General features: G+C 41.8%; 1 protein-coding gene across 3 annotated transcripts in view; it reads left to right on the forward strand.

Annotated features, from left to right (window-relative positions):
• The window catches only part of LOC145350053 (zinc finger protein 385B-like), a 121178-nt gene that overhangs the window by 76161 nt on the left and 17442 nt on the right, over window positions 1–27575 (forward strand). For all 3 annotated transcript variants that reach the window (XM_080198897.1, XM_080198898.1, XM_080198899.1), the window contains one exon: window positions 9005–9170. In XM_080198897.1, coding sequence (XP_080055023.1) covers window positions 9005–9170 — 166 coding nt within the window. The remainder of the gene's footprint in view (window positions 1–9004; window positions 9171–27575) is intronic.

The raw sequence follows: 27575 nt of genomic DNA on the forward strand, positions 1-27575 counted from the left end.
CTGGGTTCGATTCCCGGCTTGGGTCACTATCTGTGTGGAATTTGCATGCTCTCCCTGTGTCTGTGTGGGTTTGCTCTACATGCTCCAGTTTCTTCCCACAGTCCAAAGATGTGCAGGTTAGGTTGATCAGCCATGCTAAATTGCCAGTTAGTGTCAGGGGGACCAGCAGGGTAAATACATGGGGCTACAGGAATAGGAGCTGGGTGGAATTGTGGTTGATGCAAACTCGGTGGGCTGAATGGCCTCCTTCTGCACTGCAGGGATTCTACGTTTCTATGAAATCTAAAGCCTGATGCTGATTGTTGTAAAAACCCGTCTGGTTCACTATTACCCTCGAGGGAAAGAAGTCTGCCACCCTTACCTGATTTTACCTATATTTGACTGCAGTTCCATAGCAATGTCCTCTGAAAATAGTGCCTAGCAACCCACTCAGTTCAAGGACAATTAGGGATGAATGAATAAAAGAAGAGTCCTACTGCAGTGGTTGAAAGTATAATCAAAATTGATTCCTCAATGCAGTACATGTTGGAGGTGCCACTTTTTGATTGAGACATTATCTTGAGGTGTGCCTGCCTGTTCATTCCCTTCAATTCTTGTGTGTGGGACTTCGCTCTGCATAAAATGACAGTTGAATTTATAATATTATCAGCTACAAACCATAATTTATCTTATGTTCTGACATATTACATTAAGAATCATAGAATCCCTACAGTGCAGAACGAGACCATTCAGCCATCGAGCCTGCACTGACAATAATCACACCCAGGCCCTATCCCCATTACCCCACATATTTATCCTACTAATCCCCCCTGACACTAAAGAGCAATTAAGCCTGTCCAATCAACCTAACCACACATTTTTGGACAGTGGGAGGAAACCAGAGCACCTGGAGGAAACCACACAGACCTGGGGAGAATGTGCAAACTCAACAAAGACAATCACTCAAGCTGGGAATTGAACCTGGGTCTCTGGCACTGTGAGGTAGCAGTGCTAACCATTGTTCCACCATGCCACCTCCCATATATATATTTTGGGTAGAATTTATTTCCCTCTCTGTGGCATGTTTTGGGGTGGCTGGAGGTGGTGCATCGCTTGCTGGCAATGGGATCTTATGATCCCACGGTTGACGATAGGGTTTCCCTTTGAACATACCCCTTGTCGCTGGGAAACCCGTGGCAGGAGTGCACCATAGCTGGGACCGTAAGACCTTGCCTGCGTAAATGGCAGCAAGACTCCAGCATTTGTGTGTGAGTTTGGATGTGTATATATGTACATGAGTATCTTGCTAAGTTGAAAATGTGAATGCATATATTTTCTACTCAGAGTCCAGTGTTAAAATGCTTACATGTACTTGTTCTGTTTCCCTATCCTGCCAGAAAGTTATGCTGAGAAAAGATTTTCAATGCTAATTTTATGGAGGTGATTCTCCCTGCTTTAGCAGTGCAACGGGCCAGGAGACATCAACAATGACTGTTTAGTGAAATCCCTGCTGGGCGCCAAGGCCTCCAGCTCCAAGTTTCTCCCTGTCTCTCTCTTCCCCCCCAACCCCGGTTTGAGTGTTTACAACAGCTATCCACTAATGGGGACCCTGCTGAAGTGAAGAGAGACCATGCAGACACCACTCCACCCCAAGGAGTTTGGGGGTAAGGGGGCGGTGCACCTGGGCATTGCCAGCCTGGCCTCCATTGCCCATCGGGAAATGGCACAGGGGCAGAGCCAGAGAGGGGGCAAGGCTTATGAGGGGGATATCGATGGGAGCGGGGGAAGTCCCGCTGCCACTCTGCATAGGGATTGTGGGCAGAGGGAGGGAGGAGGTGATCCATCCGGTGCTGGTCATCTGGGTGGGAGGAGTTTGGGACTGCCTGGGGGCCGGGGGATCAGGGTGGGCTGGGGATGTGGGTGGGACATCGGGGCTGGCCTGGAGAGGTCCGAGAGTAAAAAGTCTGACAACACCAGGTTTTAGTCCAACCTATTTATTTGATAATATACTCACTAGCTTTCGGGGTTACCCCCTTCGTCAGGTGAAAGCTAGTGAGTATATTATCAAATAAATAGGTTGGACTAAAACCTGGTGTTGTCAGACTTTTTACTGTGTTTACGCCAGTCCAACGCTGGCATACCCACATCATGACTACTATTGAGGTCCGAGAGGCCAGTGATTGGGGGTGGAGGGGCAGAGAGGCAGCGATGTGGGGTTGCTGTGATGGCTAGTGATTGAGCTGACCAGCCATCAGGAGGTGGCAATGCAAGGCCACTGCACATGCGTTGATCTCCACTCTGACAGAGTCGCACATGCACAGTGGGTCGTCCAGCGCTATGCTGCCAGCCTTTCCAGTAGGAATAAGCCACACCCTCAAATTTTCAACCTGAATCTCACTAGGGCACACTGCTGTGCCCAGAGTGTGGGAGATTCATTTTGAAAATCCTGCTTTAAAAAAACCAGCAGTTACTCCATTTTTTATGCAAATTTGGCACTTCGATTTTTTTTTGGAGAACCCCCTCCCTCCATAACTGCTAGTTATGAATGGTTACTTCACCACCAGATGGTACTATCTTTTTCTCACAAATCACTCCACGTATTCATGTATCATTTTTCTCATCAAATGTCCAAATTTAGGTTTTAATCTAGAATTTTCAAATTACTAATTTTGAATTAATGATTTAATTTTTTTTAATGTCTTTCTAAGTCTGGGTTAAAAACTTATTTGAAAGACTGCTCATTTCCCAAAAATGTGGGTTTGGATTTGATAGTTTTACCCAAAGCTGTGATATTGTCAGCTGGATGTAGACTGGGCACTCTGAATATGTGTGGTGTACCCAATTTCCTTGAGTTTTCAGGTGAATTGCTGAAATACTTTTCTTTGGCTTTTAGCAGTTTATGCCTCAGTTATTCAAAATTATTTCAAAATTGCAAGTGATTTCAAGAAGGAATTAAATATAGGCCTTCAGACTAATGGGATCGGTGGAGGGGTGAGATGGGGGGAATGGGGAGAATGGGGAGAGAGAATCAAGGTATTGACTTTAATGATTAGCCACAATCGTAAGGAATTGTGGAGCAGGCTTGAAGGGCCGAACTGTCAACTCCTGTTACTAATTTTAAGTTTCTGTGTAGCCCTCTGATATCACTTGGGCATGGGCAAAAAAATGTGACTATACCAGCACCATCCATACTCAAAGAACAAATTTTAAAAGAACCCATCTGCTCATATTAAAAATTGAGTCCAGTGGCAGCAAACTATCCTTTCCTGGAAATATTGAGCTTCTTTTGTGTTGTTGCAGCAATGTTCGGCTAGGAGAGTAATGAGTATTCCATTATAGTTCTGACAAGCCTTGCAGGTGGTGAAGATTCTTTCAGAGATCAAGTAATGAACCATTCATCACAGAGTTATCAGCTCCTGTTCTGCTCTAAAAGTGGAAGATATGAGAATAATAATGCATGTGAGTCAAGTTAATGAAACTGAGAAGATGGCTGGATGGCAAAGAGGTCGTGGACATGTAGCAAGCAAGGAAATGAAGAAGTGTGAGGTGATTGGAAAGGAAAAGAGCCATTGAAGGTTACATTTTTCCCAGGATCCCTCGTAGAATGCAGATGTTGGTGGCTCCTTTCTCAACCACGCCAACCTATTCCAACCATCTGAAAGAGCTGGAAGCGAAAAGGAAACATTAGGGAGTGTAGTGAGGTAAGACTCAAACTCAAACCGGTGATCCAACAAAGATTTATCAACAGTATAACTATACACGTTACAAAGCAAGGAAAAAAGTCTCAAATCCACAGGTCCAAAATTCCAAGGGTGGAATTTTCCCATCCCACCCACCATAGGAATTGTAGCGGGCAGGACATGGACCGTGCAAAGATTCGTTGACCGTGGGTGGGATTTTCCAGCATTGGGGTGAGTGTGGTTGGAAAATCCCACCTCAACTGTCTGGAACAAACCCAGGCAAGTCTACATGAGGCCCCAACTCGGCTCCCCATTGGACCAGTGGGTCACATGACACTTTCAGGGAAAGGTCCCTTATAGGCCTATTAGACCACATCTATAGGAGCTGCTAACATTGAATAGCCAATCCCAAGGCACACCAGACACTAGTAGCAGCACAATATGTGAAAGGACTGGCCTTGCCTTACAACATGGAGGCTGTTTAAAGGCATTGCCTATATATGGCAATTAAAGACAACTGCTCCTGATACCGTGGCATTAGTCTAGCATTGTCATCCTGCTGGTTAGTTCTACAATTTCCTGATTAAAGTCTATTTTACAAAAATATGATTCAGTTATTGATGCATTTTAGCTTTCATTAATTGTTTCTCTGTGTTATGTCTGATATGGCTCAGTGCAAGCAATCTGGATGGGAAAACTAATTAAATATGTTAAATTATATTTTTTATTCAAGTACCATACAGCACAATGTAGATATGAAAAGCTGAATGGCCTCCTGTACCTTAATAATTCAGAATAATTTCAGAATATTCTGGAAGAGAATAACTCTGATTGTTGAGGTTTTTCATCAGCCTTCTTTAACATTCTGAATGTCTTCTTCTTCTTAAGCAGTCTCCCGAAGTCTAGGATGACTTTTATCCACACTAAAAATGAGTTCTTGTGACTGAGAAGTCTAATGTGCAACATACAGTCTCTGTCACAGACAGTGGGGCAGACGGTGATTGTCGGAGTGGGTGGGTGGGTTGCCAGGGTTGCTCCTTTTCCTGCTGATGCTTGTTTTTAACTTGCTCTCAGCGATGCAATTTGAGGTGTTCAGTTCCTTCTCAGGGTTTTTCCGCTACTTTGGGCAGGCTTTGACCAGCGATTCTTGGGTGTCTGTGGCAATGTTGCACGTTTTCAAGGAGACTTTGAGGGTGTCCTTGAAGTATATCCTCTGGCCTCCTGGGGTTTACTTGCCATGTCGAAGCTCTGAGTAGAGCACTTGTTTCAGGAATCTCATGTCAGACATGGAGATGTTGTGACCACCCAGCAAAGCTTATCGAGAATGATCAATGCTTTGATGCTGGGGATGTTGACCTGAGTAAGAATGTTGATGTTGGAGTGACTGTCCTGCCAATGGATTTGCAGGACCCTGTGGAGGTAGTACTAGTGGTACTTCCGCAGGGTTTTGAAGTGTCTGCTGTACGTAGTCCACTTCTCTGAACTATATAGGAGGGTGGTTATCACACTGCTCTATAGACCATGAACTTGGTGCCAGGTCTGAGGTCATAGCCTTCAAACACTGTCTTCCTCAGGCAACTGAAAGTTGAGCTAATACACTGAAGGCGATGTTGAAGCTCGTCATCGATGTCTGCTCTTGTTGACAATAGGCTTGCAAGGTATCGAAAGTGGTCCACGTTGTCAAAGACTTTGTTTGATAACTGGTGGGGAGTGCTGTTTGGCAAAGCAGATTGGTAAAGTACCTTTGCCTTATGGATATTTAGTGTAAGGCCCATGCTCTTATAAGCCTCAGTGATGGTGTTGGCAATGGCTTGGAGCTCAGCTTCTGACTGTGTGATGATGCTAGCATGGTCTGCATTCTGTAGTTCAATGACAGAAGATGGGATAACCTTTGATCTGGCGGCAAAGGCTGAACAGATTCCCGTTTGTTCTGTGGTTTAGCTCCTCTCCAGTGGGGAGCTTACTGAGGATGCGATCAAACATTCAGTTTTGATTTGATTTGACTTATTATTGTCACATGTGTTATATACAGTGAAAAGTATTGTTTCTTGTGTGCTTGTGAACACAAGGAAGATCAAGAATAGGGTTGGTGTGATAACACAGCCTTGCTTGACTCCAGTCCAAAAGTGAAATGGATCTGTGGTAGATCCATTGGTGAGGATCAGGACTTGCATGTCATCATGAAATAGGAGGTAAACTTTTAGAGGCAGCTGAAATGGAAGAGGTTGTCAGAGTCAGAGGGCTTTGTGAGGTCAAAGAAGGCCATGCACAAGTATTGGTGCTGTTCTTGCATTTCTTTTGTAGTTGCCATACAGTGAATATCATGTCTGCTTTGCCCTTTAGTGAGCGGAATCTATGTTGTGACTCTGAGAGAAGCTCTTCAGCAACAGGGCAAAGGTGAGGTCATCCTCTAACTTTCGCATTATCCTCTTGTATTTCTCGTAAGATCACAAGAAATAGGTGCAAAAGTAGGCAATTTGACCTGATCTATCATTCAATAAGATTATGGCTGATTTGGTTATGGCCTTAAATGCACTTTCCTGTCTGCCCCCACAACTGTTGATTCCATTGTTGATTAAAAATCTAACTCAGTCATGAATAAATGCAATGACCCAGCTTCCACTGATCCCTGTGAAATAGAGTCCCAAACGGCTCTCAGGAAAAAAAATTGCGCTCATCTACATTTTGAATAGGGCGTCACTTATTTTGAAAATGTGTCCTTTTGTTCTAGTTTCCCCTTTGAGAGGAAGTGCCCTTTCAGCTTCTACTTTGTCAAGCCTCCTGGAATTTTAAATGTCTCAGTAAGATCATTCCTCTAAATTCCAATGAAGATAGATCCAACCTGTTCACTTTCCTCATAAGATAATTTCTGCCTGCGGCATTCTTTCCTCGAGAGTATTTGTAGTGTACAAAACTATCAGTAAAATGTTAATCATCATTTGCAGAACTTGGGTAGAAATGTAAAGCAAAAATCAGTCATATGTATCATATTCAATAGTTTGTTCTAAGTGGGTAACACTGTAGTGTATGATTTTGAGGCCATCTGTCTGCTAACTACTTCCAGTGGGTACAATTCCCTAAAATCCTCATGGTTGTCCAGTGCAATTTGGTGGAGAATCAGCAGAAGTTACAGAGGAGCAACATTTATGGCATTTTATATGTTAGAGTTTACTTTGGAGATCCTTCATATTGAAAAAAAAATCCTTTTATTTATATTGTGGCTTTACATTGAAAATAGGTTGCCTGCAATAGTTGTTGTAAAGCTTTGAATGACTGAGGATAAATTGGAGAGTGAGCCAGCACATTTAGTATTATTCGATTGTAGTTGTGTGAGCAAAATATACATTTTGTGTTTGTTACTATTGTGATGGCTGATCCCCACAAATGCAGTTTTGTTTCTTTTATGGCACTTGGAACACATTCTGATGTTAAAAGATGCTATATAAATGCAATCTATGATTATTTGATGTTGGCAATGACAACTTACCATGTTGTGCATTTTAGGCACTTGCTGGTTGTAATTAATAAAAGCCAGTGGTGATGTTTTCATACTGTAATTTTATTTCGAAACCTGCTTTCACCAAATGATATTTTGGCAAAAGATCTGAAGTTGTGAATAATGTAATGAGATAGTAAAAACACACCGTAGCTTAATAAGCTCACCAAGTTTAATAACATTACTTCCAACAAATAATTGTTTTCTGAAAAAAAGCAGGAACTGCTACATTGCTCCCTCGCTATTTTCCCCAAAACTCATTTAAACTGCTAGTTAGAGTTGTATCTTAAAATATAATAGAAACTTTAATTTTTGTGCAACATGTTTTCTCCTGGCTTGGTACCAATAACAACCATACAGTCCTGGGATCATTTAAGAAATAGCAAACTACTATAATTTGGAGGTAACAGGGTTGGGACCTTGGATAAAATTAAAAAGAGCAGATGTACACCTTTTTCTGAACTTTTCTGGTGATGCTCAATGTAGTTACGAGTCATGGCTGAGTTGTAGGCAGAGTCATGTGGAAGCCATGCACTTAATAGGGCAAGGGAGTGAGAGTCAACCCATACTGTTTTTGTGCACTTCAGTTCAAGATTGTCATGACAAAAATTGGCAGTGGGATGTATGCCTAGTTCAGTTCAAGAATGGTGTGTAACATAGAAGATCTATGGAGAAGCAGAAAATTTATCAAGAATGTTTGGGTTACTGGGCTGGATGGTGCAGGGGGGACTTAATGAATAACTAGAGTTTCACCTTTTGTCAGAAAAGGGGAAGAAATGTTACTTAGTAACATGCAAAGATCCCTTTTTCATTGTAAACTAAATGATTTATAGCCAACTTTCTACCATTTTAAAGTTATTTCTTTCAATGATTTGTGTTTCAACAGGTCTCATTTTTGTAGATGGGGATTGATTGAAGTAAGCCATTGACAGTAGTAGGTTTACACTGATATTGCAGGCTGAGAGTTTGTTGCAAATATCAGCAGAAAGACTTACTGGTAGATAAATGACTAAGTAAGCCTTTCCCTTGGGTGCAATAAAGTTTCTTCTGTTTTATTTATCAATATATTGTGTGTTCTACAATTATGTATAATCTGGGTCAGTGAATGCCTATTGCAGTGTTAACATGGACAACAGATCAGCATTTTCTTGTTATTTTATACGTAATTGTCCAATAGCTATGTTTGTTATATATAAATGAAAGCAATACACTGATCAACTAGATCAATGCTTATATTTGTTATTGCAACTGACAATGCGGCTGCGTATGTATAGTTAACTGTATTTTTACCACCTAGAAATAATGTTATACTAATCATTTGTGATCATAATGCTGCAGACATCTTTTCTCAGAGAAGATATCACTTCACAACCAGAAAGACTTTGTTTTGTGTTCCCTTGTTTGTGCAATCTGTGTCTACTGTTTTCATGGCTTGCTTCACTACTGCCAACACAGTGAGCTGTATCCAAGTTGGTTAATTGGAATGATACAACCACGTGTTCTAGATACATCTTTGTATGTACCAGCCAAATGTTTCTCATACAAAGTATATTTTTACCGGTAGCACTGTGGTCTACACAGTCACTCTGTTTCATTGTGTTAATGGCATGCTTCCTGTAAGTTTCTTTTGTTTGAGTAGAATGACGTTATTAACTAGATGAGTTAATACATATCTTTCAATAGAGGCACCTTTACCATTTTAATTGTTAAAAATATCAGAAGTAGTTTTCTGACATAGGGCATTTTCTGGTGCCTATTATTGAAAGTTCTTTCTTTATTGTCGCCCGTAAATTTAGTGAAAGTATGAGAAATGAGCCTGATTGCACGGTTCATTTGTTCTCCTTTGTAGAGCCAAGCCGAGGCGCACTACAAAGGCAGTAAACATGCCAAGAAGCTCAAAGCACTGGAGGCCACGAAAAATAAGCAGAAAACTGCTCCTTCCAAGGACAGCACAAAGGCCATCACCACCTCCACCACAACCACTGCAATCACTCCCAACAGCTCTGAAAAAACAGGTTAAAAGAAACTTTTGTTCTTCTCATTCGTGTTTTTTCTTTATTTGTGTTGTATGTTTGCATGGTACTGCTTTTTTTCTGCTTTTATTGCTACATGTTTTATTAATGCTGTTTGCTTGATCACAATGAATGGCTGACTAATTATTTAATAATGATGGAACAAATGACATGATAAATATAACCTCATTTGCAACTGCAATTTGTTCCATTGAGCCAACTGGTTTGGCATTATTTAATGTAGTATTTTTGTTCTATTGAAGTGGCAAACTATATTTTAGGCTACATCTCAATATAGCTCTATCAAGATAGCTCCACTTTTACTTCTTTTCCTAGTCACTATCGCTGGACATCTCAAGATATTAGAGAATCAAAGATGAAGCCTAACGCTTAACAAAAGATGTCAGGAATGTTCATCGGCTCTATGACATTGGAATGGTTCCCTTTAAATAAATGAAGGGTAATTTTACAAAACCCCTGTGGAAGCATGAACTTATAGAGTTCTAACCCCTTATATTCAAATAAAGACAAGCTGTTCCAACTTAAATAATTGAAAGATAATATTTAATTTGAGTAAATAGCTCTAGTTTCATGATGCATTTAATTTGGATCTAATTAACTACCCTGAATGAAACATTGGATGTGTTTAATTGTAGTATTGATAAAAGGGAATTTCAAAATAACTTATGAAGTCAATGTAATGATTTCTATTTTCAGCAAAGTTTTCAATTATTCAATTAAATTTTATTAAAAGTTCCATTCTTAAACATCTGCAAGTAGACAAAATACTGTAGATGTCAACATATAAATTGAATTTGAACCTTCAATAAATCCTTCCAAAAACAGGGGACAACTTATAGGCCAAGTATAAAAGTGAACCGCTGGCATGGGTCGTTGCCATCTTTGTCATTAGCCACACAGGGACTGCTCTGTGTGAGAGTGTCTTAGACTCCCGCACATCTTAGCAAAATATCCATCATCACCTCCTTGATCCCTTGCAAGTGGGTATGAGGTACCAGTAAGTAAAACATCTATTTGTGGGTTGAATTGGGGCCGACCACTGATGTGAGTACAGCATGTCATGGCTGCGAAAAAGAGAGTCAACTCAAACCCTGGGTATATGCAAAAACAAGAATTCTGGGTTGACTTATGTGCTACAATCTGTGGTACATTGCACATTTTAACTTTAAAAAGTCAAAGCTATACCATCAGCTTTTTATTGTTATTCTTTAAACCCCCTTTCACTGATAGTGTTTTACAGGAATTTTCTGGCACAGTATAACACAGTGCGTACTTTTGCCTCAAGGGTTTTTTAGCTTCAATTCTCACTGCAGCTGCTGGATAACTGAGTATTTCTAGCGGCATCTCTAATTTATTATTCAGAAAGGAGATTCAACAAAGAATTAATAATTACATGAGTTTCTATCATCATGAGAGCAATGCTTGAAAATTCCATTGCGACTGTTCTTTCTGATATCTTTAAATAATACGTAACATAAGAGTCATTAACCCACGGAATAAGGTGCAGTTTTAGCTTGATTGTCTGTCTTATTTTATTATTGCTGATAGTTTATTATTTTTGCACTTTGCAGAATACCCATTTTCTTTATCAAATTATTTTCCTAAATAGGAAGTAGGGCAGTTCTGCATTGATTCTATTCACATACTAAGGATATAATGATTCTCAGCTTCTGATGCCGACAGAGATTATCACACAATTTTACACAGACGAGTGGTGCTATTTGGCCCAATTCCTTATCCTTCTGTAGAGACCGACCATCCTCCCAGCTTCCATCACAGTATCTAATTGTCTTTTAAAGCAATAATTTTTTTTTGCCTCTGCTTCCTGGATGAAAGAAGGAAATGTGTTTGTAATGGTCTTTTGGACTGTTTTGAGTATGTGCTTAACAGGATAGTCTAAATGTGGGATGCACAATTTGAAGTGTGGAGAAGTGAAGGATAGCATTTGTGGTGAGCGTAAGATATGCAAAAGTGTGAGTAGGAGAAGAAGGCGGTGGTGACTGTTGAAGGAAGCAGGTGGGAAAAAATATTCATACAATGCCTGCAGGTGTGAGGAGAGCCAAGTTAAAGTCAGAGATAGGATTCTCACCTTTGAAACCCTGCTGTGATCATTGAATTTCTTTATAGTGTTCGTTCATATCCCACAAGCTAAACTTCTTGAACTGATCTCCTCAGTGACCTTTTCCACTGACCTCATCTCTGGAATTCAATATTTTTGTCCACATTTGGACCAAGACTAGTTATGAGATGAGTGGAACCCAAACTGAGCATCAGGGAGCAGGTTATTGCTGTGCAAATGTTGCTTAATAGCACTGTTGAAAATACTGTATTCCACTTTGCTAACAATTGTAAAGAGGCTTACGGGGTGGCAGTTGGCAGGATTGGATTTGCCTTGCTCTATGTGGATAGAACTAACCTGGACAATTTCCATAGCTACGCTAGAACTATTTGGCATGGGGTGTGGCTAGTTTTGGTGCACAAGTCATCAGCACTACCGCTGAGATGTTGTTAGGTCCCGTAGCCTTTACTGAATGCATTGCCTTCAACTATTTCATTGTACCATGTAGAGTGCATCAAATTAGCTGAAGATGGCATCAGTGATGCTGGGACTTCAGAGTAGGGCAAGATGGTTCACCCATTCAGCAAGATGATTGAAAATACTCAGCCTTGTATTTGTACTGATGTGCTGGGTTCCCTATCAATGAAGAAGGAGATGTGATGGAGCCTTCTACTTTGGTAACTTGTTTAATTGTTGATTGCCCTTCACAACTGCATTTTAAATACTGCAGAACCCTGATTTGATCTGATGGTTGTGGGATCGCTTAACTCTGCTGTAGCATGCTTTTTTCACTGTATGGCATTCATGTTTGTACTGTGTTGTACCTTTGTGAGGTTGGATCTCATTTTTAGGTATGGCTGGTGCTGCTCCTGGCATTCTCTCCTATGCTCTTCATTAAACCAAGGCTAGTCTCCTGGCTTGATGATATTAGCAGAGTTAAGGATTATGATTGAATACAACTTTGCTGCTGCTGATAACCCATGGTGCCTCATGGCTCTGCCAAGTTTTCAGCCGCTCTGAATCTATTTCACTTTGAATAGTAGTCGTGCCACACTAACAAATGGATGGTTTCTTCAGTCTGAAGGCAGGTTGGTCATTTCTACCAATGCTATCATGGACAGATGCATCTACAATAGATAAATTAGTGAGGATGGAGTCAAGAAAGTTTTTCCCTCTTGTTGATTCTCTCACTACCCACCACAGGCCCCACTGTCAGATGTACCCTTTATGACTGGGCCATTCCAGTCAATAGATGTGCTAATGAGCCATTCTTAGTGATGGACATTGAAGGCCCCCACACAGTAGATTCTGTGCCCTTGCTACCCTTGGTGCTTATTCTAAGTATTTTTCAGATTGGATGAGTGCAGATTTACTCACTGTGAGGGAGCAAGAGGAGGTTTCCTTTCCCATGTTTGACCTGATGCAACTTCATGTGAACTCACAGGGCCACTTCACCCTGACTATATGCCGATGTATTGCCACCTGTGGGATGATGATGGGGGAGTTTGGGAAGTTGATTCCAAGGTTTAATTCTGTGAGTGTGACTATGTCAGTCTGTTGCTTGATGAAGCTCTGGGTCAACTCTTCTAATTTTAGTTCTAGACCTTGGGTGTCAGTAAGAAGGACTTTGCAGGTGTGCATTTGTCATTTTCAGTGCCTTGATTGATGCTGATCCATCCACCCTGTTTTGTTCTTATTTTACTTTCCTGTCGTGATATGACACAACTGAGGGGGTTGCAAGGCCATTTCAGAGGGAAGTTCAAACTCAGTCTTATTGCTGTGGGTCTGGAGTCACACATTGGCCTGACCTGTCAGGACACTGATTTCCTTCCCTGAGGGATATCAGGGAACCAGCTAGGGTTTCACAAAAACCTGGTAGTTTCTTGGCTATTATTACTGATATGAATGTTTTATTGCAGATGTATCAATCAATTGAACTAATTTAATTTCCCCAGCCCCTGTGGTAGGATTTGAACTCATCTCTTTGGAGCATTAGTCTTGGTCTTTGATAACATTACCACTATACTTGTATTGAATTACATTTGACATTTTTGGAATCTGTTGGGATGGATTTGACAGGCCACCTCAGATGGAAAACCAGGCAGGGTGTATACACCAAATAGGAGGGTCAGTTGCCCATGGGCCAATTAAGGTCCTTAATTGGTTAATTAATACTCAGTTAAGGAGTTCATCCAACCAGCACTCTAATTTTATGGGCGGCCTGCACTGAATGTATAGCCTACCAGGTTTGACCCTGCAGGCTGTGGCCATTCAGAGGGGAGAGGGGAGTTGTACCCCCTTTCTGGACCCCCGGTGACAGTTGGGGGCTTCTGCCTCTCCACTACCCCATCTCCACTGTTTTCGCTTCCCATGTCTACCATTGCCCCCTGCTCTGAAAAACACATATCCCCAATCCCCAATCCCCCTCCTCCTGCTCACCAGGGCCAGCCTTTCGACTGGCAAGTTCTCAGACTTATCTGTAGGTTCAGGCTCATCGGTGTTCTGGCAGTGACCACTGCTCCCGATTGACTGCCAGCTATATGAGACAGGACGTTTTTCTGAAAAGGGGCAGAGATCTTGCCTCAGAACAGTTGCCTCACAACAGCTAGCCAAAAAATGGAAGCAGGGCAAGCAGGCCAACCAAAGGCAGGCTTGCTCCTGTCAGCCACACTGAGTGAGAGGAGCATTTAACCCAGCTCATTGTCACAATCCTCAGTTTAGTTGCAAATTAGACTGCTTTTCTCTGGGTTTCAGAATCTAGGTCATTTATTTAAACCCAGAGTCAATTCCTGGAACGATTCTTCTCCCCCACCCAACTTCATTATCCTGAGTGGAAGATACTTAGGGCGGAATTCTCCCAAAAATATTGTAGTGTTGAATTTGCGTGAAAGTTGGAGTAATTCATGCTGTTTTTTCAGTGGGAGTTCAGAGAAGAATCTGCCGCATTCCGTGCACTGGAGAGGCCACCAGCGTGAATATCATTACATTTCGGGGAGCAGGGTCCATCCCTGCTGGAGAAGCTGAAATCAGCGTGTTGAGTGGGCTCCTGTAAATGCGCTGATCTGCCAGTGCCGAGAACAGCACCTGCTCAATCTCTGGCCAGCCCCACGATCCTTGCAATGCTGGCATTCCCCGACGCCCCCCGACCATTCCCGGCCAGCTCCAAAACCCTCCCTCCTGGGCCTGCTCTGATCTCCAGCCCCTCTTCCCCCCTCCCACTGGACCCACCTCCGACAGCAACGCTATCCTCCCCCGCAGTGCTGAACCCTCAGCAGGATGACCACCTCCACTAACCCCAGCCCACCTCCAGCACTGGTCTCCCTCCTTCTCCAACCAATCCCTATGCAGAGTGGCAGTGGGACTCCCCATTAATCACCCATCAGATTCTGCCCCTTGGCTACACCCAATATGCCTGCCCCATTGCCACTATTCTATGCCTGCTGGATAGTGCCAAGGTGCCCCCCGGGCATTGACACTTTGCCTCTTGGGCAGTGCTGGGGGTCCAGGTTGGCACTGCGAAGTGCCAATGCCCAGGGGGCTTCATCCCCCTGCACCACCTGATCCTCTTGGAGGGCCTCGATTCCTCCCTTCACTCCAGCAGAGTCAGGCCACTTGTTCCCCGCAAGTGTGGAGCTACTCCAGACTCCACTGGAATGAAATACAGTGGTGGGGGGAGATGATAACAGCATTTGCTTTAGATTGAAATGCAGATTTAAATACTTAACATGTCTCCCCACCAATTTCCGGCACGAAGCAGATGCCACCGAAAACCTGGCGCCGGGAACACGTGCGAATCCTACGCATCGTGTGCCATGAAATTCTCTTGACTTACTACGCTAAAAAATTAGCACAGCGGGATGAGAGAATCACCCCCTTAATCTTTGTTTTCAGCCACGCAAAAACTGTCTGTTCATCAATTAATGTTATGGATATCACGAGTAAGATGCAGGCCAAATAGAATGAGCAAATTTTTAAGGGCAAGTGGGTAGTATTAGTTTCAGAATGTGTCATTTCACATTAGTGATTTGATCAGGTTAGCAAGAATAAAGGATTGAAGCCAGAGATCAGTGCAATCAGGAAGAGAACTGTCACAGCAGAGACAAGGTGCTGATGGGCTTGTAAAAATCGTAAAACGCTTGTAAAAGTAGCAAAATAGTAAGGAGACCTGCGAGATCACTCAGATTATCATTGTGACAAGGTAACAAGGTATCAGGCAGCACACTGCACTGCAAAGGATAATGAAGTCCCAGAAGCAAAATTAGTTAGCAAACCAAAGAGGACAGTCTGTATAAAGACACAGGTTACATATTGCAGGTGCTTATATGTTCCAGAAAATAGACAGTTTATGCTGTGAATAAATATTGAATATTTACTGTTTAAGACAGGAAGGAGAAATTTGTTCTCTCAAAGGGCTGTTAATATTTGTAATCCTCTTTCCCAGAGAGCAGTAGAACCAGGCTCATTGAATTTATTTAAGGTAGAATCAGGCAGATTTTTGATAGATAGAGGAGTCAAGGGTTTGGAGGACCGAAGGCAAGGTGAGTTGAGACACAGCCAAATAAGAACATAAGAACATAAGAAATAGGAGCAGGAGTAGGCCAACTAGCCCTTCGAGCCTGCCCCGCCATTCAATAAGATCATGGCTGATCTGTCGTGGCTCAGTTCCACATTCCCGCCCTCTCCCCATAACCCTTAATCCCCTCGCTTATCAAAAACCCATCAACCCGCGTCTTAAAAATATTTAGCGAGGCAGCCTCCACCACTTCAACGGGCAGAGAATTCCAGAGATTCACCACCCTTTGAGTGAAGAAGTTCCTCCTCAACTCCGTTCTAAACCACCCCCCCTTTATCTTGAGGCTGTGTCCCCTAGTCCTACTGTCCTTTCTGAGCGGGAAGAGTCTCTCCACCTCTACCCTATCCATCCCATTCATCATCTTATACGTCTCAATGAGATCTCCCCTCATTCTTCTAAACTCTAACGAGTACAAGCCTAGTTTATTCAGCCTCTCCTCATAGCTCAACCCCCTCAACTCCGGTATCAGCCTAGTAAACCTCCTCTGCACTCCCTCCAAGGCCAAAATATCCTTGCGTAAGTACGGCGACCAAAACTGCACACAGTATTCCAGCTGCGGCCTCACCAATGCCCTATACAGCTGCAGCAAGACCTCCCTACTTTTATATTCAATCCCCCTTGCTATGAAGGCCAGCATCCCATTCACCTTCCTGACCACCTGCTGCACCTGCAGGCTGGGTTTTTGCGATTCATGTACAAGGACCCCGAGGTCCCTCTGCACCGTAGCAGAGCAGCCGCAAGGGCTGAATGGCCTACTTCAGCTTTTAAGGTCCATGTTATATGTTGAATGGTGAGCTGCCTGCCTGAAGAGAAACACATATTGATGAAAGGTTAGAATACTCCAGGTTTCAAAAGGGACGCAGAAATGGTAGCTCGTATGTGGTTAATTGATAAACAGAGAAGTAATATAAGCTAGGTCTTATTATTCTCTTGATGTCCACATCAACGATGCTATTATAGACTCCGAATAATAAGTCAACTGCATGCTTGCCATCCAAGAATGATAAACATAAGAAATAGGAGCAGGAGTAGGCCATCTAGCCCTTCGAGCCTGCCCCACCATTCAATAAGATCATGGCTGATCTGAAGTGGATCAGTTCCACTTTCCCGCTTTCTCCCCATAACCCTTAATTCCCTTGTCTATCAAAACGTATCTACCCGTGACTTAAATATATTCAGCGAGGTAGCCTCCACCACTTCAATGGGCAGAGAATTCCAGAGATTCACTACCCTTTGAGTGAAGAAGTTCCTCCTCAACTCCGATCTAAACTGCCCCCCCACCTTATTTTGAGGCTGTGCCCTCTAGTCCTGCTATCCTTTCTAAGCGGCAAGAATCTCTCTACCTCTACCCTATCTATCCCCTTCATTATCTTATATGTCTCTATAAGATCCCCCCTCAGCCTTCTAAACTCCAACGAGTACAGACCCAGTCTATTTAGTCTCTCTTCATAGGCCAACCCCCTCATCTCCAGTATCAGCCTAGTGAACCTCCTCTGCACTCCCTCCAAGGCCAATATATCCTTCCGCAAGTGTGGCAACCAAAACTGCACACAGTACTCCAGCTGCGGCCTCACCAGTACCCTGTACAGTTGCAGCAAGACCTCCCTGCTTTTATATTCTATCCCCCTCGCCATAAAGGCCAACATTCCATTTGCCTTCCTGATCACCTGCTGCACCTGCAGACTGGGTTTTTGTGTTTCGTGCACAAGGACCCCCAGGTCCCTCTGCACCGTAGCATGCTGCAGCTTTTCGCCTTTTAAATAATAATCCCTCCTATTATTATTTCTACCAAAGTGGATAACCTCACATTTGCTAACATTGTACTCCATCTGCCAGGTCCTCGCCCACTCATTCAGCCTATCCAGATCTCTCTGCAGACTCTCCACACCCTCCACGCAATTTGCTTTTCCACTCATCTTCGTGTCATCAGCAAATTTCATTACCCTACTCTAGGGTGAGCCAAAGTGGAGGGAAAATAAAAGGGGGAAGACTAATTCAAAGGCTTTTTCATGAAGAGGGAATTAAAGCAAACTTTCAAGCAAAGGTTATCAGTGACAAATGTTACTTCAAACTAAAGTGATCACCAACAAGCCAGATAATAAATGTCGCTGAATAATAAGGAGAAGCATACCAGTTCTTTCAACATATTTCTGGCCTCAGCCAGCTATAATTTCCAGTAAAGTCCAAGGCAAGCTTAAGATCCTGCACTTCATCTGTCAATTAGGCACTTCAACTTCAGACCATGGACCATGTCCACCATTTTGTATTTTTTCCTCTGATCTCATGTTTTGATCTCATGTTTTGCTTTCAGGCAGCACTGACCTCTATTCTGCTATTAACACCTAATCTGAATCAAAGTTTTGTTCCTTTACTACTACTGCTATTACCACTCTCTTTGCCTTTTGTTCTGTGACGTCTTTGTCAATTAATCTCTCTCACCTTCTAACCTATCGCTGACCTCTTTTGCTGCACCTGACCCTCCCCCTTTTCAAAAGCATATAACCTGGATCATCTCAAGACATCTTGGAAAATGTTTTGAAGTTGGGATGTAAAATGGGAGGTTACAATTATTTATGTAGGTTCCCCAGATCAAAGAAGCTAAAAACAATTTATTAACACTGGATTTATTGGTGGATCCAATAAATCTAGCAAAGGGATAAGCTGATCACATGGATTCCAGAATTAAAATGTTGTTGTGAAGGTCAGAGGTAATTAATTTACATTTCTGCTGGAACATTCTGAATATGTCAAATTGCTCTGGAAGTATTCTATATCGGGGAGGTACTCTTCTGTGTTTTGGATTTATATATGTGTTTTCCCATAAATACTAGCAAAAAGAGAAAGAAAGGGGTCAGCTTGGAAGGCTGTAAGAAGGCTGTGGTGTATCTGCTGACGCGCAGAACAAGGAACAGACAAGTCATTTGGAACCAGGTTTGTTCCTAAGTTGTAGATCACTAAGCAAGAAGGCAGTGAATCTTGAACTTGGGCCATTACAATCAGAGCTGTTCAAAAAGCTTTAGAGGGTGACCTGGCCAAATGCTAGTGTAAGGATACCAAGGAATCTCATACATTGGAGAATAGCAGGAAGTCTGTGGACAATCAAAGTGAATTTCTAAGTGCTGTGGCACACCTTGGGTTAGTCCCAGGTGAAGTGAAGGAACCTTCAAGATCCTGTAAAGAGTAGGGGAACTCTCAGGTGGAATCAAAAATAAAAGAGGAGTGATCTGTTGGGATTTTTGAGTTTAAAATCTAAGGATTTATAAAATATATATGGTGTTAAATTAGTAGTATTTGCTTTGTTTAACTCTTCTATAGTGAAGGTATGTGTTTAAAACATGAAACACTGTGATAACCAGGAGTTTGAATTTCTTTTTTAAAAGTTGATTTTGCCCCTCAAGATCATAACAACTGGCAGGATGCAAAGTGGGCATTTATGGCTACTGATCTCCATTGGAGCCAGAAAACCCTGAAATCAATGGACCAAAACAGATGTGCATGTCTTTCAGGATTTTCTGCCATTTGTTGATGGTGTCCCATTAATCTGAGTAGGAACAAAAACTACTTATACTCCTCAACCTTGGCAGTATCCACATTTGGTAAGGAGTCTTTCAACTTTAAGACCTCAATTTAATCCATCTACTAACAAAATGAGATCTTGATTTATCTCTTTCTCTCGTCTCCATCTCCATCATCCAATCATCAATATCAGTATGGCTCACGAAACATGAATCCACAAGAGTTAACTGTTCTTTTACTTATTTGCTCAGCAGTTCCATTAAAAAAGGACAGCAATTAAGGATAATGAAACTGTTGCTAATATCCTCTGGCTGAAGTATATTGTCAGAGCATTATGTTTGATTATGCTATTGGATGCAAAGTGAAAAACAAATCATTCTTGGTAAATAGATATAATAGTCTACACATACAGCACATCATCTTGAATCACTATTATCAGTTGGTTTAGGCACGCTGTAATAAGGTATAGGCTTAAATTTTTATTGTTTTTATGGGGTGTGGCATCACTGGCTATAGGCCAGCATTTTGTTCTCATTCCTGTTTGTCCTTGAGAAGGTGGTGATGAGCCACTGCCTTAAACAATTGCAGTCCATCTGGTGGAGGAACACACACAGTGTTGTTAAGGAGGGAGTTCCAGGATTTTGACACAGCAACAGTTAAGGAATGGCAGTATGGTTCCAAGTCAGTATGGTGATGACACAAAGCTGGGTGGGAAGTTGAGTTGTGAGGAATATGCAGAGATGCTTCAGTGTGATTTGGACAAGCTGAGTGTGTGGGCATCTGCATGTGAGATGCAGTATAATGTGGATAAATATGAGGTTACCCACTTTGGTAGCAAAAATAGGAAGACATTATTATCCGAATGGCTACAAATTAAGAGAGGGGAGTGTGCAAAGAGATCTGGATATTGTCATACACCAGTCGCTGCACACAAGCATGCAGGTGCAGCAAGTGATAAAGAAATCAGATGGTATGTTGATCTTCATTGCAAAATGATTTGAGTACAGGAGCAGGGATGTTTTACTACAATTTCACAAGGCCTTGATGAGGCCACACTGAAATCTTGTGTGCCATTTTGGTCTCCTTATCTGAGGAAGGTTGTTCTTGCTATGGAGACAGTGCAGTGAAGGTTTACCAGACGGATTTCTTGGATGACGGGACTGAAGTATGAGGAGAGACTGAGTCAGTTAGGATTATACTCGCTGGAGTTTAGAAGAATGAGAGGGGATCTCATAGAAACCTATAAAATTCTAACAGGGCTAGACAGGATAGATGCAGGAAGAATGTTCCTGATGGTTGGGGTGTCCAGCACCAAGGGTCATATTCTAAAGGTATGAGGTAAACCATTTAGGACTGAGGTAAGGAGAAATTTCTCCACCCAGACAATAAACCTGTGGAATTTGCTACCACAGAAAGTAGTTGAGGACAAAATATCAGATGTTTTCAAGAAGCAGCCAGATATAGTTCTTGAGGCGAAGGGGACGGCAGAGATCAAAGGATATGGGGGAAAGCGGGATCAGGCTATTGAGTTGGGTGATCAGCTATGATCATAATGAATAGTGGAGCAGGCTCAAAGGACTGAATGGCCTACTCCTGCTCCTATTTTCTGTGTCTTTATGTTTTTACCTGCAGGTAGTGATGCTGCTGCTACTCTTGCTTCTGCTATCCTTGTCCTTCTAGGTGGTGGAGGAAGCGGGTTTGGATGGTGCTGTTGAGGGTGCCTTGGTGAGTTGCTGCAGTGCATCTTGTATATTGTAACGCTGTGCATCGGTATTGGAGGGAGTGAATGTGTAATATTGTGGATGGGATGCTGGTATAGCATGCTGCTTTGTCCTGGAAGGTGTCACGCTTATTGAGTAGAATTGTGGAAACATACTCTTGTCTATAAAATGAAACAAAAACTTGACTATATTTTGACTTGATTTTTCTTTAAAAACATCACAAATATCTTGAACGCAGTTGCTTGATCTGCCGTCATAAAAGCTAAATGGCAGTTTTATGCAGATACATTGCCAAAGCAAACAAGTTTGCTTCCTTCCTTCCCTAGGGAATCAGGGTGTTAGCCTTTACCATGATCACAGGTATCCCCCAGGTCCAAGTCCTCCTTGACTGCTTTGCATGCTCCAAATCAACATGTAGGACTATACATGAACAGGAAGAACTTGCTGGCGGGGCAGGCTTGACGGGCTGCATGATCTTCTTTTCTAATGTCAGATGTGTCTGTGACTGAGTTTCAAATTAGAGCAGTTGCTTCAGGAGATTGATATCAGTCATATAAATGATATGTCTATCCCAACAGAGGTTGTTTTGAGTGATTAGCAATGCTGTGCATGTTGACGTGGGAGAGGATGCTGCTGTTGGAACACCTTTCTTGCCAGTGAATTTGGACTGCATCAAGGTGTCTGCTGTAGGAATATGTTTTGATAGAGTACGTAAAAATCAACAAGGGTGGAGAAGGGAATGATAATTGTGAAGGCAGCATAAGATACGGAGTATGAGTAAAAGCAAATTACTGCGGATGCTGGAATCTGAAATCAAAAAGGAAAATGCACCTATATCAAATGTAGTAGCTTTGAATTTATCCAATTCAATAAGCACTTACTAGCACACTTGGTACCAACATGTATGACTACAAAAACTTGTGTTATCTAGCACTTGTATTTGCTATTATGAGTATGTTAGCAGTATGAACTGTCCCACTGATAGTAAAAACTTGACCAGTAACAAGCAAAGCCAGCAAAATCATAGTGTCCAGATGCTTGTTTGCAGTGCAGCCTCTTATGGTTTCTCACTGGAGGCAGCAGTGTTAATTTGGAATTCTCCTTTAAGAACTATTAGTTTTCAGCAATGAGGTCTTCTCCTGGGTTTTCACACTAGGTTTGCAAATAGATCTATGGTAACAGATAAAAGCAAATGGCTGCAGATGCTGGAATCTGAAACCAGAAAGAGAAAATGCTAGAAAATCTCAGCAGGTCTGGCAGTATCTGCAAGGAGAGAATAAAGCTGAAATTTCAAGTCCAGGTGACCCTTTATCAAAGCGTATGAAAGTGCCTGGGAAAGGGGTTTGTATCTTTCTCCAATCAATCCGATATAGACAACCTTTTTCCTGCTACCCTCCACTACAAATACTGCTTAGAAACCTGTATGACTTATTGTTATGGACAGGAGGGGATTTAATTTAATCAGTCTTGATTTCTCCTATTGCACCCACCAATAAACAGAAAGATGTTTTGATTTGCTTCCTCCTGTATAAGTGGTGGCATATTTCCCAACCCCTCAATTTTGGCGTGATCCAATTTTCTATCATTAACGCCACAGTAAATTTTGAGATAGGATGAGTTTAAAGGGTTAGTTTATTTACATACTCTCAAACCATGAGAGAAAGTAATCATGTCACCTCTTGTGCACTCATACATTAAAAGGGGGATTGAGAAAAGTATGATTTAAAGGGCAAAGATCAAAGATAAAATGATTACTGTTTTATGTGGCTTCCAGAGTCCAGAATTATCGTCAAACGAGGTATATTCCTTCATGTAGGTCAGTGGGTTGAAAACCGATGCTACACAATTCACTTTTCCAATGAAGTTGACTTCTCATGATGAGATAGGTGCACAAAGAAGAATCAGTCTTGTAGGCAATGGTACAGAAGTTCCAGTATGAACAGTGTAGATGTGGCCGGGTACTCAAGCGGGACAGAGCTCCTTGTATGTCTTGCTTCTAGTTAGATGGTAAAATGGCAGACTTGAGATTTATTAATACAGCATGGCCATATCACAGATTACACAAGTTAGAGATCCATGTCACATGACTTCCATTGCTTCATGGTGCCTCATATGGCGTAATCTCTGTGACAAGGTCCACCAGAGGATATCCCTTGAATTTTAAAAATAGTCAAGAGGACATTTGTATGCATTTTATAAAAATATACGTTGTGAGGTCTTAGCCTCCTTACATTACTGTTAGTGTATTTTACTCCAAGCACAGAAACATGCAGCATTGCCAAAGTGCAATTCCCCTTTAAGGCTGCCTTAAAATGGCATTACTCAAGGCTGAGCTCCTTTTCCTCTAACGGGTGAGCTTCCAGTAAGCAGCACAGAAGCAATAAGGTCATACCAAAGCAAGACAAACAGCTGAAAATGATCTTGCCTTCTGTCCACATAGTTAGGGGCTGCAGATGCCCTGCACATTTTTGTTTCTTTCCAGTGCAAGTTGAAAACTAATTCACAATTTGGGGTTGTTAAAAAACGAAAGCCATCATGAATTAATGTTACTCTAAGTTTATCCTTCAGATCCCTGTACTCAGCTATTGTACTCCATGGCATTCTACGAGTATTTGCACCCAGGTTTTTTACTCACAAAGGCAATATCCTCAAATATTTAACATTTAAATCTCATTTTCTTGTTTCTATATATAATTAAAATTAACTGGCCTATGATCTTTGAAATATCAGATACAATCTAGCATGTGTATAATTTACTGAACAGCACTGAGAGAAGCAGCGTTGTGTTGTATGAATTAAATATTTCTAGTCACCGAGGAGAACTTGCAAGAAATTAGATTGCAGGACTACACTACAGTTCTCAAGAAAAATAAATCATTATTTTGATCTTTTGTAGCGTGGATACTACAAGAATAGTGCATTTTAAGAATGATGAAAAAGGTCTAAGTGGTTTGATACAAACATTGTAATAGAAGCTATTCACTTTAAACCCATGACTATTATTAATAACTTTACCTGTCATTAATGAAGAAATTCACATCTGAGATGTCATTTAATGATTCAGCCCACAAGCTACCCTCTGGAACATGATTTTAGCTTGTCTCATACATATTACAGCATTGACTTTGCATGAAAGGTATCTTCACATAGCTAATGAACAGCCTAATGAGTTCGTGAAATGCTATTGTCTAAATCTCTGGAATCCCAAATAATGAAATGGAATTTCACTTACTTCATCATCAAAAGTCAATGGCCCACTAATGGCATTGGTGAATGAACTTTGGTTCAACAATTATCGTAGTTCCAAGGGATACCCATTAAAATGAATCACCAAGGCTTGCTTTTGATGTTGTACATTCTGATTATGCAAAGATTTTTATGAAACATTTTACTCATCTACAAATGGGGAGGTGGCAATATGACATACTTTAAAGGAATTCCAGAATAATGTAAGTTGTATTGAACATAAATACGTGTGCCATCATTCGCAGCACTTCAGTTGTCAATAGCAACATACTACAGAGGCTGGAACTCTGAAGTGTAAGTAAAAGATGTTGGAAATACTCAGCATATCTAGCAACAAATGTGGAGAGTAACAGAGTTGATTGCCAGGAATTTATGACCTCGCTTGGGTGAGGCTCGTAAAATCCTGCCCGTGGCCAATGGAGAATTCCACTCTGTGAGCCCCGCTTGTCCCGATTCCAGGTCAAGCGTACCGGTAAAATTCTGGCCGATATCTCAGATCTGTCATCTTACATCAGAGTCCTTGTCACTTGTCACGTCTCCTTAGCCAATATCATTCCTGGACAATCTCGATTGTACAATGCCTCCAAATTATATACAGCCATGCCAATGGAGCACTGATATATAGATGTGTGAACATTCCATATAATGCATTACCCAGATGGAAGTATACAGTTGGCCCTTTAAAGAGCAATAAAACTTAACAAAAGCACAGAGTACAAGAATAGTAATGACTCAACAGAAATTTGTAAAAAAAAACTGTCAGAACATATCAAGCGGGAGTATTCCTCCTGGCATTTACAGAGTGCATCATAAATAATGTCAAAATCTATTTAATTTGCATTTTATGTAAGTATTTTGAAGGTAACATCTAAATGGACTGTTAAATGGCTGCGCTGGCAAGTTTATTTATGATATATTACTCTCAATCGTTAGCCTGATTTCAAGGGCAAGAATTTCTTTGGCTTCAAGGCCCTGCCATTAAATGGTGGCCAGATGCCTGCACTTTGTGCAGAACAGTTACTCCTCTGTAATTTTCTGCAAACTGCCCATTGATAGTCAGAGGACGCAGTTGCCATTCTATTAAGGAGATTAGGTGGGCTCTCAAGACTAGAAGGCCAAAAGCAGACCCCCCTGTTTGAAGCAACTTCAGGATGCTATGGCAGGTAAGTGGGAGAGGGAGAGTGCTTCAAAAGTGGAGGTGCCCTTTCTAAACCCTTTTCAGATTTAAAATTAAAATGGCCTTTGCAGCCGGGCTACCGCAGTGGGGTGAATCCCTTCACATGGTGGTCGGTGATCACAGCTGAAACCAGACAAGCAGAGAGTGCTGCTAAACTCACCTGGCATACTAACCTCCACCTTTATAGAATCCTGATGTGCAGAAAATGGCCATTCAGCCCTTCAGGTCTGCACCAACTCTCCAATAGAGGATCTTACCACACCCATCTCCAGCCCTGTCCTTGTAACCCCATGCATTTATCTCACTAATCCACCTAACCTACACATCTTGAGACATTAAGGGGCAATTTACCATAACCAATCCATCTGACCTGTACATCTTTGGACTGTGGGAGGGAGCACCTGGAGAAAACCCATGCAGACAGCAGGAGAATGTGCAAACTCCAGACAGCCAGCCACCCAAGGCCAGAATCGAGCCTGGGTCCCTAGCACTGTGAGACAGCAGTGCTAACTATTGTGCCACCGTGACCCCTCACCTCTACCAATCATTGAAGGTTGTGCCATAGGTTAGCAAGGACAGCAAAACTGTCCCTCTCAATTGGTGGGCAGCCTCGATGCCAAGTGGCTCCAACAACAGGTTTCAATAGGCCTCTAATTAATAAAATAGGAAAAAGACCTAGGAACAGAATGGAACAGGGGAACTGGCATACCCACTGGCATTGTTGTTTTTAGCACCCGTCTGCCTCTGTTCTCATTCTCAACATAGCTAAAAACCCCACTCAGGTGTCAGTAGTTATCTTTACACATATAGAAACATGTCACAAATTGTCAGGGGTCAATTTATTAAGCAGATGGCGGGGTCTATGAAAATGGAACCCTGCATCTCAACAGGCATTCATGGAATTTAGATGGACCAAAAGCACTGTACAGAACCAATGAATTCTGTGTTATGCTCTGTGAATATCTGTATTATGCTGTGTGAATATTAGTGTTTGGGAATTTTACACATCTAGATAAAATGTAGTTGTCATTATGTTAAGAACCCCACTGATGTTGAATGTGAAGATATTCCAAATCTCTTAAGGGAAACTTGGAACGCTGGTTCTTAACTATTCATTTTGCAGTTTGGTATAATGTGAGGAAAGAGATGAAAAGCAATGAGGAAAGTTAGGGTCTTGTTGTAATCATTCAAATAAAAGTATACATTAAACTGAAACATAAAACAAGAAAGACAATAATAAAGAATAAAAATTATACTTAACTATAAATGGCTTTACACACTGTGTACTTAAATTAACCCCATTCCAAACCTCTCTACTTTTCCAAACTTTGAGAATATGCTTTCCCAAAAGAAAATCTCATTGATTTTAACACTATGAGCCAAATCCAGCAGTAATTACCGCACATGATCTTGTATTTTGGGTATTTTTCTTCTAGTTTAGAGTGGCAGACAACAAGGCTACAATTTAACAGCCCTATTGATCGTAGGCATGAATCCCATAATGATCACTAAATTTCGCAAGCGGCCAAAAGTGAGATTTGTGTCAGCAAGATCTCAGTTTTTCCCACAGCCTGAACCTGATTTCCATACATTTCAATAAATTAATATCTGTTTACTTGCCTTGATGTCATAATATCTGCCTATGCCCTATCCTCCCACCCTGTCTGTGTGATGTCATAACAAATCACTGCTGATATTTAAAATGTAAATCATGATGACCATGCTGGGGATGCAGAGGTGAGTGTAGCACTCGGGTGTTAAGGGACATGGCTGAATAGTTCCCTAGCACTGCCCGCTTTTCGCATCTAAGTACAACATTCATTCTTATTTTTCCTTTTGAACTCCTACCCTCTGTGTCTTTAATTCCTGCTATTCTATACCCTATTGTTATCCATTTCACTTTGGTAAGTATCTGTTCACTTTGTTATCAAAAGCCCTCCGTGCAGTTGAATCCTTATCCTTTTATCCAATTGCTTCATAGAATCCCTCCAGTGCAGAAGGAGGCCATTCAGCCCATCGAGTCTTCACCAACAACAATTCCACCTAGACCCTAGCGCCATGACCCTATATATTTACCCTGCCAATCCTAATGACA

This window comes from Carcharhinus amblyrhynchos, chromosome 11, assembly GCF_965287045.1.
Source record: "Carcharhinus amblyrhynchos chromosome 11, sCarAmb.v2.hapA, whole genome shotgun sequence".
Classification (NCBI taxonomy): domain Eukaryota; kingdom Metazoa; phylum Chordata; class Chondrichthyes; order Carcharhiniformes; family Carcharhinidae; genus Carcharhinus; species Carcharhinus amblyrhynchos.